Here is a 15,202-nt window from a genome sequence, read left to right on the forward strand (position 1 = left end):
GAACAAAAAGTTGAAGGAGGGCGTAAAGTACAATATCGAGGCCATCAAACCTAATGGAGAACCATTAGCGCCTAAGAAGATTGCGGACAAGTTCATTCGTCAGTGCGGAGTTCTTGTGAAGGACCAACTCCCGATCTCCCTTCAAGAATGGAGAGAGCCAGCAAAGCCACGTACAGATCTTACTTTTGTCGACGACAGACAAAAACTTCTGCTTTGGGAAACGCTCATGGAACATTTCACCCTACCAGATCATTTCACAAATGCAGATGTGGAGAAAGTCAAGGACGCTGCTCTTAGGAAGATGGCGGTTGCATTCAACAACCACAAGAATCGTGTATGGGACCAGTATGTCAAGGGAGGAAAGAAGACTCTAGTATTCAAGGGAACACTAGAGAAGCAAAGTGCTCATTGGGACGATTTCGTGAAATTCAAGGAATCGGAATTATCTAAGGAATGGTCGAGAATAAATAAGGCCAATGCCACAAAAAAGGATTAGTTCCATAAGCTGGGGCCAGGTGGCTACGCGGTGGGAATGCCTAAGTGGGATAAGTCTGAGAAAGAGATGGAGGATGCAGGTGTCACTCCAGAAACATTGAGCTGGCCCCCCAGGTGCAAGACTTGGTTCTATGCGCATGGGGGGAGTTGGACCCGAAGACAGGCAAAGTTTCGAAGAAGGCATGTCTGGACGGAGCCGAAGATAAGCTCCTTGTTGCAATAGAAGAGGCTCGATCGGGGGTGTTCGAGCCCAACAGAGAGAACGACGAGCTTACGCGTGCCCTGGGAAATCCTGAACACCCGGGAAGAACATGAGGCAAGGGCGCTATTCCGTGGTATGAGGGGTTTTCGGACTGGAACGCCGACTACAGAACCCGTGCGAGAAAGAAGATTGCGGAGGAGAAGAAGAGGAAGATGGAGGAGGAGCAGAGGAAGCTGGACTATGAACGCCTTCAAGGCATAGAATCAGCGCACGCGGACTTGGCAGTCAAATTCCAGCGGCAGCAGGAGCAGATTGACTCACTTAGCCAGCAAAGGGGGTCTCAGCAGCTGCAGCAGCTAGCGAATGATCCAGCATTGGATAGCACCGTCCCATCCATGCTGAGAAGCAGCGTGGGTTCCGCCCCGGGCGACGCATTGCTGGAAAGCTACCCAGTGGATGACATCATGGAGAACACTAACTGCGAGCTACACTTCAAAATGAAGAACATATCCATTAAGGTGGCGGACGCCGTTGCTTTTACAAATCCCCTCGAGGCAACCTTCCATTGCAACCCGATTCCAGCGGGCTATGCTCATGTCTTGGTTGATGAGGTGGTGGACCAATATTCGGGGCTACAGCTTGACATTCCTGGAGGTGACGAGGAGCACACACACTAGGAGAGGCCAACCATCGTATCATCCTATGGAGAAAGGATTGCATCATCTTTCGAAGGCCACCGACACCGCGTCAGCCGAATCCTCGTCGAAGTCCGCCACCGAGTCAGCAGACTCCCGCTCCTCCAAGTCCACCTCCAAGTCCGGCAAAGCGTCAGGCCACTCCTCCTCCTCCAAGTCCGGCAAAGCGTCAGGCCACTCCTCCTCCAAGTCCGGCACAGCTTCAGGCCACTCCTCCTCCTCCAACTCAGCCACGTCAGCCGTCTCCGCCGCCTAAGCAATCACGGAAGAGAGCCGCCTCAGCTATGGTGCGTAGCGGTACAAGTCGAGATAGTACTGGAGGTACAGGCGGAGGCAAGCGATTTCAATATGGTCCAAGCAACCTCGCGCCTCTTCCGCAGAGGCCTTACGACAAGTCCGAGGAGGAAAACGCAGCCATATCGAAGGCCAAGGTGGAAGCCCATTTTGCACCGAAACTGCCATCGCTGCCAAGGGAGAAAGTGCCTGAGGAAAATATTGACCACTTCATTCGTATGGCTAGACCACCAGCTCCCAAGCTTGTTGACACAGACTATGAGCGCCACCTCAGGAAGTTAAATCGAGCACGTCTACAGAAAGAGGCGAGCTCGAGCTCGAGAAAATCAGCTGGCCAAAGGAGCGGTAAAACCGTTCCCCAGCTGGGAGAACAGGCGGTGCAATCAACCCCCCCCCCCCTCCCCCCCCCCCCCCCCCCCGCTTGTTGTGCCAACAACACATGAGGGTACGCGCGCCCAATATTATTGTGGGCAAACCGTTAACGTTCCCGGGCTGGGCGATGTGGTAATAACCGAGGAGCATATTGAGCAGGCTGAAAGGCTCATGATCACTGTTGGACAACTCCTCGTCATCGAGCCCATGTCTCAGCTTAGAGAGGAGGAAATAAAATGGAAATATGTCCGGGGCCAACCTTTGGTCGAGCCAGACGAGGTCAAGAAGCTCCCAACGAGAATGTATGAATTGCATCAATGGTACATGGACATTACCAAGATTTCCAATCAAGAGTCCCTCATGGTGAATGTCAAGAAGGATCATTACTACCATGAGAAAGCTGTGTCCATTGAGTATTCAGAACTATTTCAGTTATACAATCAAGATGCACTCGACAAATCTATCGTCAGTTGCTATTGTCTGTAAGTGATTTCTTTCTGTAATTTAAGTCTCAAGCTAGTTGTAGTGATCATTTTGATCAATCATTACCTGTAATTATCCTCACTATATTCTTTTCTGTGGTATTATGCAGGATCAAGATTTATGAAATGGAAAAAGGTGGATGCTATGGCATTGGGTTCATTGACCCAAATACCATTAATGAATACACATGGAAATTAGATTCATATTATGCAAAAAGTGTAGAGGAAAGCATGCTAGAGTTCTTCAAGCGCCTCAATACCAATGAAGATATACTACTTCCTTACAACTTTGAGTGAGTCACTATGTCTTGTACTACAAATTTTGTTTTTGCATACTAGCTAGCTACATGTTTTTGCTTACATATGCCCGCTTAATTAAGACATGCAAACGTGTGTGCATGCAGATTTCACTGGATCTTGTTAATCATTAAAGTTGATGAAGGAACAGTTGAAATACTGGACTCACTACTTAAAAAAGCAAGTGACTACATCATCTTGTTTGGGATAGTCAACAGGTAATTTCAATCATTATTAACTATATCTCGGCCTATTTAGTTCGTCATTTCCTGATATGAACTATTTAATAACCCCTTTATTCATTTTCTTTGTCAGCGAGCAGGGCTTCGGCAAAGTTCATCAGCGTCACTCCAGGCCAATGGAAAAAGAAGCTGAAATGGTATCGACCCAAGGTAAGTAATTAAGTAGTACTAGCTAGCTAGCTGCCATCTCTTTAATTATCATGCTTGATTAATTATTATCTGATCAAATTCCACTCTCATAAAGACCCTGAAGCAGGCACCGGGGAATAATTTGTGTGCATACTACGTTTGCGAGAACATTCGCATGATGACGTCTGAAAGGAGCAGATCTCAAAGACAGGAGTGGGTACGTTTGTCAGAACACTATTCACAATTTTTACACCATTATCAATATCTAGTCACACAACTAATACACATGCATATTGATCTACTTCTTAACAGTTCAAAGAGGTGCGGGAGCAGCTCCTAGCAGAGGAGCGCATAGAAGCAATTCAAGAGGAAATAGCGGGATTTTTGCTCGACCAGGTCATAGATCCCAAAGAAGAATACTATTACCCGCTACCGCTCCCATGAACCACTTCCAATTGTCATCGTGCTCCGTAGGCACCAATTAGGCTAATGCCACTGGCTCCGAAGGCACCAATTAGGAGAAATTGTATATAGCTAGCTAATTGTATATATATGATCATTTCTACTAGAAATTCTATTTATATATATGCATAACGTGTACAATATGTAGTATCGTAAAATACCAGCAAACGAAAAAGAATTAAATGGAAAACACAAAATTAAATGAAAAAAAAATCATAAACCCAACCCCCCCCCAACCTTTTAATACCGGTTGGTGTCACCAACCGGTACTAAAGGGCTCCCTGCCCCCGGAGCTGGCTCGTGCCACGTGGTTGCCCTTTAGCACCGGTTCATGCTGAACCGGTACTAAAGGGGGGGGCTTTAGTGCCCACACTTTAGTGCCGGTTACCGAACCGGCACTAAAGGGCCTTATGAACCGGTGCTATTGCCCGGTTCTGCACTAGTGAGCGCAACTGGACAGGCTCTACTAGGTGTAGTTTCTGTGATTGGGATGAAACTATCAAGCACCTTTTCTTTGATTGCCCGTTGGCGAGGGTGTTGTGGCGCTCGGTGCAAATTGCCTTTAACATTACTCCTCCGAATTCGGTCAGGTCGTTATTTGGAACGTGGCTTGTTGGGATAGAGCCCGAGACAGCTAGACAAATTCGCGTAGGAGTATGTGCGTTGTTATGGGCAAGTTGGGACTGCAGAAATGATGTGGCTTTTAACAGAACAACAACTATTCATTTTTTGCAGGTTTTATTCCGTGCTACCGCGCTAATCCGTTTGTGGTCCTTACTCACTCCGACGGAGGCCAGGGAGCGTTTGGTTACTAGGTCTGTCCGATGGGAGATGGTAGTGCGGGATATCTTCAACCGGTTTGGATGGCGGTCATGTAATAGGATAGGCAATTAGTTTACCTATCTCTCTTATGCCAGCCGGTTGTGGCGTTTGGGTCTTTTTTTGATTTTGTAGCTCTTTGTGAGCCAGCTTTTTATTTTGTTGCAGACTGCAAGACCTTGTAGAACTACTTTTTTATTCATTAATGTGGCTGATGCAGAGGCCGGGGAGCCCCCTTTTTAAAAAAAACATACATCAGGCTTGCTTTTCCTTTTTAGGACCCAGCACTATATTCAGCAGGCCCGTGAGTGTTGCCTCAGACCTTGATGGACGCTCTCCATGACCACCCACCAGTTTTGACCTTGATGACCATTCATCGGTAAGGAAATCCACCAGTTTCGACATGGAAATGGAACGAAATAATGGACCTGGGTGGCAACGTGTAATGGGCCATTGCTCTCATGCACGAGATCGGGGGGAGGTGGCAACCGCGTTTGTAAATCCAGCCCGTGAAATAACCACTCACTACTAGAAAAAGGGCTATAGATGGGATTGACACTAATGGCGCACCAGACAAGCCGTGCGCCATTAGTATATACTAATGGCGCACCACCTTCTGATACGCCATTAGAGCTGAAACTACTAATGGCGCACCTGGCCCAGGGTGCGCCATTTGTATCAAAAAAAATTTGAACTAGTGCGCCTGTCCAAACATACTAATGGCGCATCCAGACACAGTGCGCCATTAGTAGTTGTAACTAGTAATGGCGCACCTGTCGGAAAGTGCGCCACTAATGCTGTTTTTTTTATTATATTTTTTATTCCTTTTTTTGCAAAACTACTAATGGCGCACTGTTCGACCGTGCGTCATTACTAGTTTAAACTAGTCATGACGCACTGTGGAACAGTGCGCCATTAGTATATATTTTTTTTGCAAAACTACTAATGGCGCACCAGCAGAAGGTGCGCCATTAGTAACCTGGATTACTAATGGCGCATTTAGAGTTGGTGCGCCATTAGTAAGTGGGCAGCAACAAGATATTTTGGACAGCCTCTCCTACCCACACTCACTTTCTCCCCACTTCATTCTCTCCACCTCCTCCTTGTCTTGGGTGCCTCCTCTTTTTCACCTCATTTCCACCATAGATCCATTCAATTTAAGTGCTTAAATTACCTTGTTTTGATAGGTAAGTAAGGGGGGAAGCTATATTTATGTTGTTCTCCCTACAACAATGTGCACATGCATTTTTTATGGCCTAGCTAGATCTATGTATGTTCGTGGTGTTGCATATGTTTGTGGTGTTGCATATGTGTTTGTGTTTGGAGGTGTACCGGTATTTGAAATGCGATAGTTGCCAATATTTTGCTGAAATGTTGATTCATTTTCGTTTCGGCGAGAATTTTGGCATTAAGCATTCTTTTTGGTCCTATTTTTAGGGAAAGTCATGCCAAATTTTTTCTTGGTTCTAAAATATCGTTTTGCTCTACCCCGCAGGCGACCATGGTCCGCACGATGACCGAAGGCATCGTGAATAGGTTTTTGAGGTCCGCGAAGGCCGAGATGCTTCAAAAGAACGAGACGGAGATAAGATGTCCGTGTCGAAGATGCAAGCTGAAGAGCCTTATTGCGGACCCGGAATCCGGGCAGGTGCGGGACCACCTGCTCTTGCGTGGTTTCATGGATGGCTATCGGTGGCAAGGTGATGAAGATGACTACGAAGTCATCCATGGGGGCCGGGCAAGAAATGAGGAAGGGCAGCAAGACAACCACCGCGGCTCGGGCGGGCGAGAAGACGAAGAATCCCCAGGAGATGATCACGACGGTGATGTTGTACACAGTCATCATGTAGAAGATGCAGGACATGATGATGAGGAAGATGCCGGAGCAGACGACGGGCATGATCATGAAGATGATGATGCCGGCGGAGCAGACGACGCTGGACCATCGATGGGCTGGGTGCAGGACCCTCATATTCAAGAGCTGCTTCTCAAGCAGACGGATAATGCAAGAGCTGCCGCCCGAGAGAAAGCCAAGATGGATCAACTTGAGTTAGACGCGGTTACTCCATTGTATGAAGGATGCAGGCCCGAGGATACCCGCCTGAAAGTAACGCTCATGGCTCTGGAGATGAAGGTAAAACACAAAATGACCGACGCATGCTTCGACGAGAACATGTCATTCTGGCACGAACGTCTTCCCAAGGGGAACAAGTGCCCGACCAGTTTGGAGGAGGCGAAGAAAATCGTGTGTCCTCTGGATTTACCGCACGTGAAATACCATGTGTGCATGAACAATTGCATCATTTATCGGGACGAGCACGCGGAGTCTACCATATGTCCGGTGTGCGGCGTCACTCGATACAAGAAGAGAAAGAAAGCTCCTCGAAAAGTGGTGTGGTACTTTCCGATCACTCCTCGTCTGCAGCGGTATTTCGCGGACCCTAAGGTAGCAAAGCTCCTGCGTTGGCACGCGGATAGGGAGGAGAAGAAGCGAGAAGATGACGCAAATGATCCGGAGATAGATAAAAAAGACAAGATGCTGAGTCACCCTAAGGATGCGAGCCAGTGGCAAGCGTTGAACTTCAAAGACCTAGAATTTGGGAACGATCCAAGGAACATCGTGCTGGGCGCGAGCACCGATGGAGTCAATCCGTTTGGCAGCCAGAGAAGCACACATAGCACCTGGCCCGTGGAGAAAACGCAAGGATCTGTTCGATGGTGAAACCGAACCCCGAGGACGCCCGCGTACAAGGAGCGGCGAGGAAATAGACGAGCTGTTGAAAAATTGGAAAGATTGCCACTGCCAGGAAAGAAGCAAAAGGCGCCAGAGCCGGGAAAGAAGCGAAAGGCGCCAGAGCCGCTGGTGAAGGTATGGAAAACGAGGTCTGTTTTCTGGGACTTGCCATACTGGAAGATCCACCGTATGCCTCACAGCCTTGATGTAATGCATATCATGAAGAACGTGTGCGAGAGTCTACTTGGTACCCTGCTCAACATGCCAGAGAGGACCAAAGATGGGCCGAAAGCAAGGGCGGACTTGAAATCAATGGGCATCAGGCAGGAGCTTCACGCTATATATGATGATGATGATGATGATGAGGCGAAGCAGGACAGGGAAAGTCGTCGCAAAGGCAAAAAGGCCAAGAAGACCGGAAATGACTACCCTCCCGCGTGCTTCACTCTAAGTCAGGAGGAGATCGAGCAGTTTTTCACCTGCCTCCTAGGAGTAAAACTTCCTTACGGTTACGCGGGGAAGATAAGCAGATACCTAGACCCAGCAAAGCAGAAGTTCAGCGGGATGAAGTCTCACAACTGTCACGTGCTGATGATGCAGATACTTCCAGTTGCAATCCGTGGGATCATGTACGCGCACGTCCGTGAAACGCTATTTAGCCTATGCAACTTTTTCGACATCATCTCTCGGAAGTCTGTTGGCGTGAGGCAACTCAGAAGGCTACAGGAAGAGATCGTGGTGATACTATGCGAGCTTGAGATGTACTTCCCGCCCGCATTCTTCGACGTTATGGTGCATCTGCTGGTCCATATCGTGAAGAGCGATGGTTATCAGAACTCCGGGGTAACGATGGAATCCTACACCGGTAACGACAAGGACAGATACTACGGAAGGATCGAGGAGATCTGGGAGCTGAGCTACGCTGGAGAGAAGGTCCCGATGTTCCGTGTCAGATGGGCGAAGAGCGTCCTAAAAGAAGACCGGTATTTCACCACCATGGTTATACCCGAAGCCAAATCCAAGACCGCGGGCACAAACGTCACCGCGAAAAATGAGCCATGGGTACTGGCTTCCCAAGTGGACCAATGCTTCTTCATTACCGACCCGTCAAAGCCCAGTCGTGTTGTCGTGAGGAGAGGCAAAAGGAAGATCATCGGAATGGATGGAGTAGCCAATGAGCAAGACTTCGACAAGTACGGCGACCCGAGGATCGAACATGACGACGATGATGAAGTAGCAGCATACACCACAAGAAGAAGCAGGACCACCCTACCTAAAGGACGTCCGTTCCACAAAAGAACTCCATTTGCGAAAAAGAAGGGCAAGAAGATTGTGAACAGATAGCTAGCTAAGATCGATTGTATTTAAATCGTAGCCTTCATTTCTCGATTGTATTTCATGGGCACTTTTTGAACTATCATGAATATTTTTAAATTTCATCGACACTCGATCTTGACCCCCCCTCCATCTCGATCGCTATCCCACCTCGCCAGATCCGGTCCCCCTCGCCGCCGAGCACCCCCCGGTCCACCGGCCGCCGCCGCCGAGCACCCCCCGGTCCACCGGCCGCCGCCGCCGACCCCCCGCACCCTCGATTCCCCTACTCAACCGCCGCCGCCGACCCCCCGCACCCCGCGCACCCTCCCCCGCTCCACCGGCATTACTGTTTGATGATATTTTTAAAAAAATTATTACTGTCTTATAAAAATATATTACTGCTGCAGTAGCCATCTTATAAAAAAAATTATTACTGTCTTATAAAAAAATTATTATTGTCTTATAAAACAAGTTTGAACATATTTAAACACAAATACTAATGGCGCACCGGGGTGAGGTGCGCCATTAGTATGGATGTACTAATGGCGCACCAGGGTGAGGTGCGCCATTAGTATGGATGTACTTATGGCGCACCGAGGGGTGGTGCGCCATTAGTATTGTGCCGCCCCCATCCATATTTCCACCCCGGCCCAAACCTATCCCCTCTCTCTCCCTCTCCCTCGCCCTCGCCCTCGATCCCCTTCCCCTCTCCTCTCCCGACGCCGCTGCCCCGCCGCCTCGACGCCGCCCCGACGCCGCCTCGACCCCGCCGCGACGTCTCCAACCACCGCCGCCTGAGGCCCCGACGTCGGCGCCGCTCTCCCCGTCGCCCCACCTCGTTGGACGCCATCGCCCCGCCGCCCTCGTCGCCGGCGGCCCGGACGCCGCCCCGTCCACACCACCGTCGCCGGAGCACCACCACCACCCGGACCTCGTCGCCTCCTCCCCTGCGTCGTCGTCGTCCCCGACATCCTCCCCGCGCCCCACTGCCCTATCCCTACGGCCACCGTGAGCTCCCCCTCCTCCTCTCCCCCTCTCCCCCTCGCGCGCACGCGCTTACGTCGTTTAGCACATTAGGGTAATGCACCCCCATCCTCCCTCCCTCCTCCGGATATGTTCTTCTTAGTTATCTGAATCTATTCAAGTCTGAAACTGTTAGTGTGAGGTGTCTGCAACTGTTGCAATCTTGTTGATAAGTAAAAGATGATCTGAAATTGAAACCCCAAATCACATGATTCACAATTAGATGATCTGAATCTATTAAGCAGTTTTAGACAATGGTATGATTTCTGAGTTGGACCGACCAGGAGAGATTGTTCATGATTAGTATATCCCCAAGTTCAACTGTTGCTAACTTCCTAGCTATAGTTCTTGATACATACTTAGAATTGGTCCACTGATTATCTAGGTTTGATGCACCGTATTTGTCCCAAGGTTGTCGATGGTTTTCACCAATTGATTGTGTGTTTGCATTGCCTGCTCGTGCACTTTACTTTAAATTTGAGCATCCAAGTACTTATATTTACTACAATAGATCTAAATCTAGTAATGTCATGTGTGATCAAGGCTGCATAATTATGTAGGGCTTAAGAGTTTCACTTTGATGATGATGCCCTTTGCTGCTCAAGATTTTTCATATATGGGCACTGGAACTCACGCATCTATTATTTCGCAGTGAACATGTAACCTTTTCGCTTTTGCTCTGCATGTGCTTCTCAGTTTGCTAGCTATATCTCTAGGTTCTTGATTGGCTTCACTAGTTGATTGGTTGTTTGCATTGTCTGTTTGTGCTACTTTCCCCCGAGCACCCATGCTCTATATCGAAGAATGTTACTTTTGAATTCTGATTATGCCGAATAGTTGTGTAGGGGTAAGAATTTTCACTTTGAAGATGCCTTTGGTGTTCTGGATGTTCCAATATGAGCACTAGAACTCAGATGTCTACTATTTGCATTGAATAGATATTAGCAGTTGACCTCTTTGCTTATGCTCTGTCTGCGCTTGTCAATTTGGAAAGTCAATTCAGTTTACCTTGTACCTTATTGATTGAGCACTTACTAGGTAATTTTAGCTTAAAATACTAGGTAATTGCCATCCGGATGTGAAGTGCATAACTAGTATATCCCCAAGTGCATCTGGTGGTAGCTTCCTAGTTATAGTTCTTGTTACAGATAGAGAGTTGGTCCACTAGTTATGTAGTTTTTAGGAAAATGCTAGTAACTTGTGCTTTCATATCCTAGTTATGTAGTTTTTAGGCAAATGCTAGTAACTTGTGCTTTCATATCTCTGTATTGGTTCGTGTTGCTGTTGTAGTTCTTGAATTTGTTCAGTTACCTCCTGGTAGGTTAGATGCAGGTGATTAGTTTCCCTAGTTTAGGGTTTTCTCAGTGTATCAGATTTAATGAGTCAGCTCTGCTTTATTCCTGTGTCTATATGGTTTTCTAGTGCCTTTCACTGGATGTTTTTAAGTGTAATCCCCATGTGTTTTTAGCCCTGTATTGGTTCAGTAGGTGTTTCCTTTATTTTGTCAGTGTTAGATCATCTCACTGAATTTGTGTGTACAAGCCCTGCAGTGCAGATGTATTTTAGTGTAAGCTAGCAACTTTTGATGAATTCTCAGTGTAATATACCCCAGAATTATAGTGCAATTTATCCCATATTTTGAGTGTATTTGTCAGTGTAATATACCCTAGAATTACAGTGTAATTTAGCCCATATTTTCAGTGTAATTTACCGGATGAAGACGAGTTTCATCGTGATGATGCTCATTGTGATGACCGCAGCTCTCTTCTATGTGATGGTAGTTTAGATGATCGATATCGACTTGTAATGTGAAGACAAACTCGCTACTCGTGGTCTCGAGACTTGTAATATAATGTTCTATCTTTCTTCGGTCTTTTCAATTCGGAGACTAATATGATGAATTGTATTCGGAGACTAATATGATGAATTGTATTCAGAGACTAATCTTCTATTGTATTCGATGAATCTGTTGTTGATGTGTGATGTCTATATTTTGTCCAATTATACATTTTGTAACCTGTGCAAAAAACAGAAAATTAAAAAATAAAAAAACCTAATATTCATACTAATGGCGCATCACATCACAGTGCGTCATTAGTATGCCAAAGAATACTAATGGCGCACATGCGCCATTAGTATGCCGAAGTTACTAATGGCACATCTTGTTGTTGTGCGCCATTAGTATGCCAAAGCACCTGGGTATACATGGCCCCCTGGGAGGCATACTAATGGCGCACTGTTGTATATACTAATGGCGCATCTGAGATGCGTCATTAGTATACCAGATACTAATGACGCGCGCACCTGTGATGCGCCATTAGTAAAATATACTAATGGCGTGGCATTAATGGCGCACCACTAATGCACCATTAATAGCCGAATTAGGTGCGCCATTAGTAGGTCTTTTCCTAGTAGTGACTAGCTCCCCAACTCCATCAGTTTGGGCATGGAATGAATTTAGTGGGTGCGGGTGGCAACGTGGATGGGTGCAGGTGAAGTGATGGGATCGAGAGAGCACCCACACTAATCTACCGTCTGCCTATATAAACCCCACTCTTTGCTCTCACTCGTGTCCATTCTCTCCACTCCATTCGCTTTGCTACTAGCTAACACAGCCACCCGTACATAGCACTAGCAGCAGCAGCAGCAGCAGGAGGGTAGCTCCTCAGTCCAGTACGTGAGCAAGATCAGCAGATCGATGGCGCTCTCTCGTCGCATGACCGCGTCCGCCCTCCTCCTGCTCTTCCTCCTCGTCGCCACGGGTACATGCCGCCTCCCATCCTCACTCTTAATTCCCAGCGAGCTGTGATCTGTTTCCTGGATGACCCTTAGTTGCTTAATGTGGTTTGGTTGATGTGCATGCAGAGATGGGGACGACGACGACCAAGGTGGCGGAGGCGCGGGACTGCCTGTCGCAGAGCCACAAGTTCAAGGGCGCCTGCCTCAGCAGCAGCAACTGCGCCGCCGTCTGCCGCACCGAGAGCTTCCCCGAGGGCGATTGCCACACGCCGCACTTCGCGCGCAAGTGCTTCTGCAAGAGGCCCTGCTAGGCCGCACGCTGGCCCCGCCCTGCCGGCCAGCGCCGAGACGTCCGATGCTACATCATCCGTGCCGTTAGCTAATAATTAGCTTATATCTGTTCTGTTGGTCGGTGCGTCCAGGTTCGTCAGTCAGTCGTACTAGTTCTTAACTAGATCATCCGTGCCGTAACTAGTTCTGTTCATCGGTGTGTCCCTCTTAATCAGTAGGACAACTAATAAAGTAGAAAAATCAATCGGGGTCTCTGTAGTTTACTTCGCTGTACGCCGTGTTTATGCCTGATTTGTGTGTGGTGATGTAATAAATATGTTCGTTGTTTCAGCATGGATGGACTTGTGCAATGCATCCCCCTTTCCCCCCTGTCTCTGTGTAAGTGTGATCGTGTTCAAAGGCAAATGCTAGTATTATTGCTTGTGACTACTGCATTTTCATGTGACAAGACGTTTTTGGAAGCTGCATAAAGTTTTCATTTGTATACATGAACAACTATAAGTTGAACGTAACCTTGTCAAAAATTTAACGCTAGATTGTAGGCCTTTTCTCTATTAAAAAATACCTTGTCAAAAGAAACCAAGTTTTCTTTTGAGAAAGAAAATAACATAGTAGAGCATTAACATGAGTACAACTTTTCTTTTACTCAAAAAAACAGCTTTATGTGCACAGGGATTTAATTAAACCAGCTGGTCTACAAATCATATTTTTCTACCTTTAATAAAAAAATATTACACATGAAAATCAGAAGAAGAAAAAAGATGCATAGATCACCATTTCCTTGGAAGAACAATTCCGCAAAAGCCCTCCAGAGTCTAACCGTACAGAGATATTTTGGTAAAGCGCTCTGGATACTCCTCCTAGTAATAAGGATGTGCCGTTGACTTAGCGTGGGGTAGGAGGATGGATATAAATCCATCCAATCACACACTATAAGCAGAGACAATGTAAGATTGTAAGATGTTTCAAGAGTTGCTTGAAAAAAATTCTTAAACACCGATACTTTTTTTAGGTGACTAAGTAAGCATTTATGCTACACAAATAAATACTGGTGCTTTATAAAAAAACAGGTTCATTTTTACAAGCACCTATATAAATACTTTGTGTTGCACATGGGCTAGCACACACCACAAGGCAGGCATCATGATCTGCTCACAATTGGGACAAACCTTATGGGCCCTCATGAGTTACATGTGTCCCATATGCCGAAGTTTTTTTCAATGGTATACTTTTATATTTTATTTTTTAGACAAAATTTTATATTCTTTTAAGTTATTGTAGTCATGTGACCCACAATTTTTATTTAGCGCTCATTTTAGAACGACAGGGAGATCATCCTATTTTTGTGCCTTGTGCTATAAATAGAGCCTATAACACAATATTGACCGTCCCAATAACTCCCGTACCCTCCTCACTCGCGAAACTATCACAAAAACTATATCTCACTTAAGGTGAGTTATTGCAAGTGCTCTCTCAGAGAGCTCTTGATTTGGGTCAGCCCGCCTAGGAACCGAGGGAGGGGACGGTATTTGCTTAAAGCCTTTTCGCGCGGGTTCTTTTCATGTGGTTTTATTTGGGTATCGGCTTCTCATCCATTTTAGTGTTTTTCTTGAGGTCTTGCCTTTTTTCTCCTTTTTAGAACTTTTTTCCTGTTTATTTGTTATTTATTTTCTGTTCCTTTTTTCTCTTTCCTTTCCTTTCTCTCTTTATTCCTGGTTCTAATTTTTTTGTTCATCATCTATTAAAAACAAGTACATCGTCTATTTAAGAAAAAAAATGCATATCTGAACATGCTATCGTGTATTTAAAACAATTCCAATGTGTATTAAAAATGTTAACCATGTATGTATTAAAATGTATAGAGTGTACTTTAAAAATGTTCCGGTATATTAAAATATGTTCATCGTGTAGCCCATCTTGCTTCAAAAATAAATGATCGTATTTAAAAAAACATAAATGTATATTTTAAAAGGGTTCGGTGTATTATTTAAAAAATCACCATGTACTAAAAATCCTAGGTCAGATTTGTAGCTAAGTCCAAGATCATTTGGTTACTTATGATAACCGTAGCTGACGGGCTGGATCATATCATACGCGGATTCACGCACCCTCCCATGCATCTGCTTCTGACATGTGCACGTATGAATCTGCTTCTCATCGCATGGAGTGACTAGGCGTACAGTAGGCTCGGTTTGCGTACAGCCTTGATGGCCGCTCCACAGCCACGCATCGGGTGAAGCTGAGCAGCATGTGACCTCGACGATCCCCGGCTCGCCAGAATCCAACGACGGGCCATTCATCGGTAAGGAAATCGAGCCCGTGAAATGACCACTCCCTCAGTCCTACTTACTACTACGCTACTTTCGGAATCGAATGAAGTTATTGGACGTGGGGGGTGGCAACGTGGAATGGCCCCGCCCTGCCCTGCTACTGTGCATATGCATGTGCACTGTGGGTGAGCAGCAATTGCATGCTCTGCTCCTGTAGGCTGTACTGGATCTAGGTTAGCAGCAATTATATCCAAAAGGACACTACGCTTTGTTAAGCCCACGGCTTAAACACCCATTAATCTGCCGTCTGCCTATATAAACCCCACCAGCCCAGCCCAC

The 15,202-nt window shown here is 46.6% G+C and overlaps 1 protein-coding gene across 1 annotated transcript; it reads left to right on the top strand.

The window, feature by feature from the left end:
- The first annotated feature begins 12,130 nt into the window (after nt 1–12,130).
- On the top strand, nt 12,131–12,926 carry LOC125548336 (defensin-like protein CAL1). Its single transcript, XM_048711983.2, has 2 exons — nt 12,131–12,325; nt 12,429–12,926. Exons 1-2 carry the CDS (start codon nt 12,262–12,264, stop codon nt 12,611–12,613), a joined length of 249 nt encoding a protein of 82 aa, XP_048567940.2. The 5' UTR covers nt 12,131–12,261; the 3' UTR covers nt 12,614–12,926.
- The last annotated feature ends 2,276 nt before the right edge of the window (nt 12,927–15,202 follow it).

The sequence above is a fragment of the Triticum urartu genome, chromosome 1A (assembly GCF_056163025.1).
Source record: "Triticum urartu cultivar PI428250 chromosome 1A, HENAU_Tu73, whole genome shotgun sequence".
NCBI classification, from domain to species: Eukaryota; Viridiplantae; Streptophyta; class Magnoliopsida; order Poales; family Poaceae; genus Triticum; species Triticum urartu.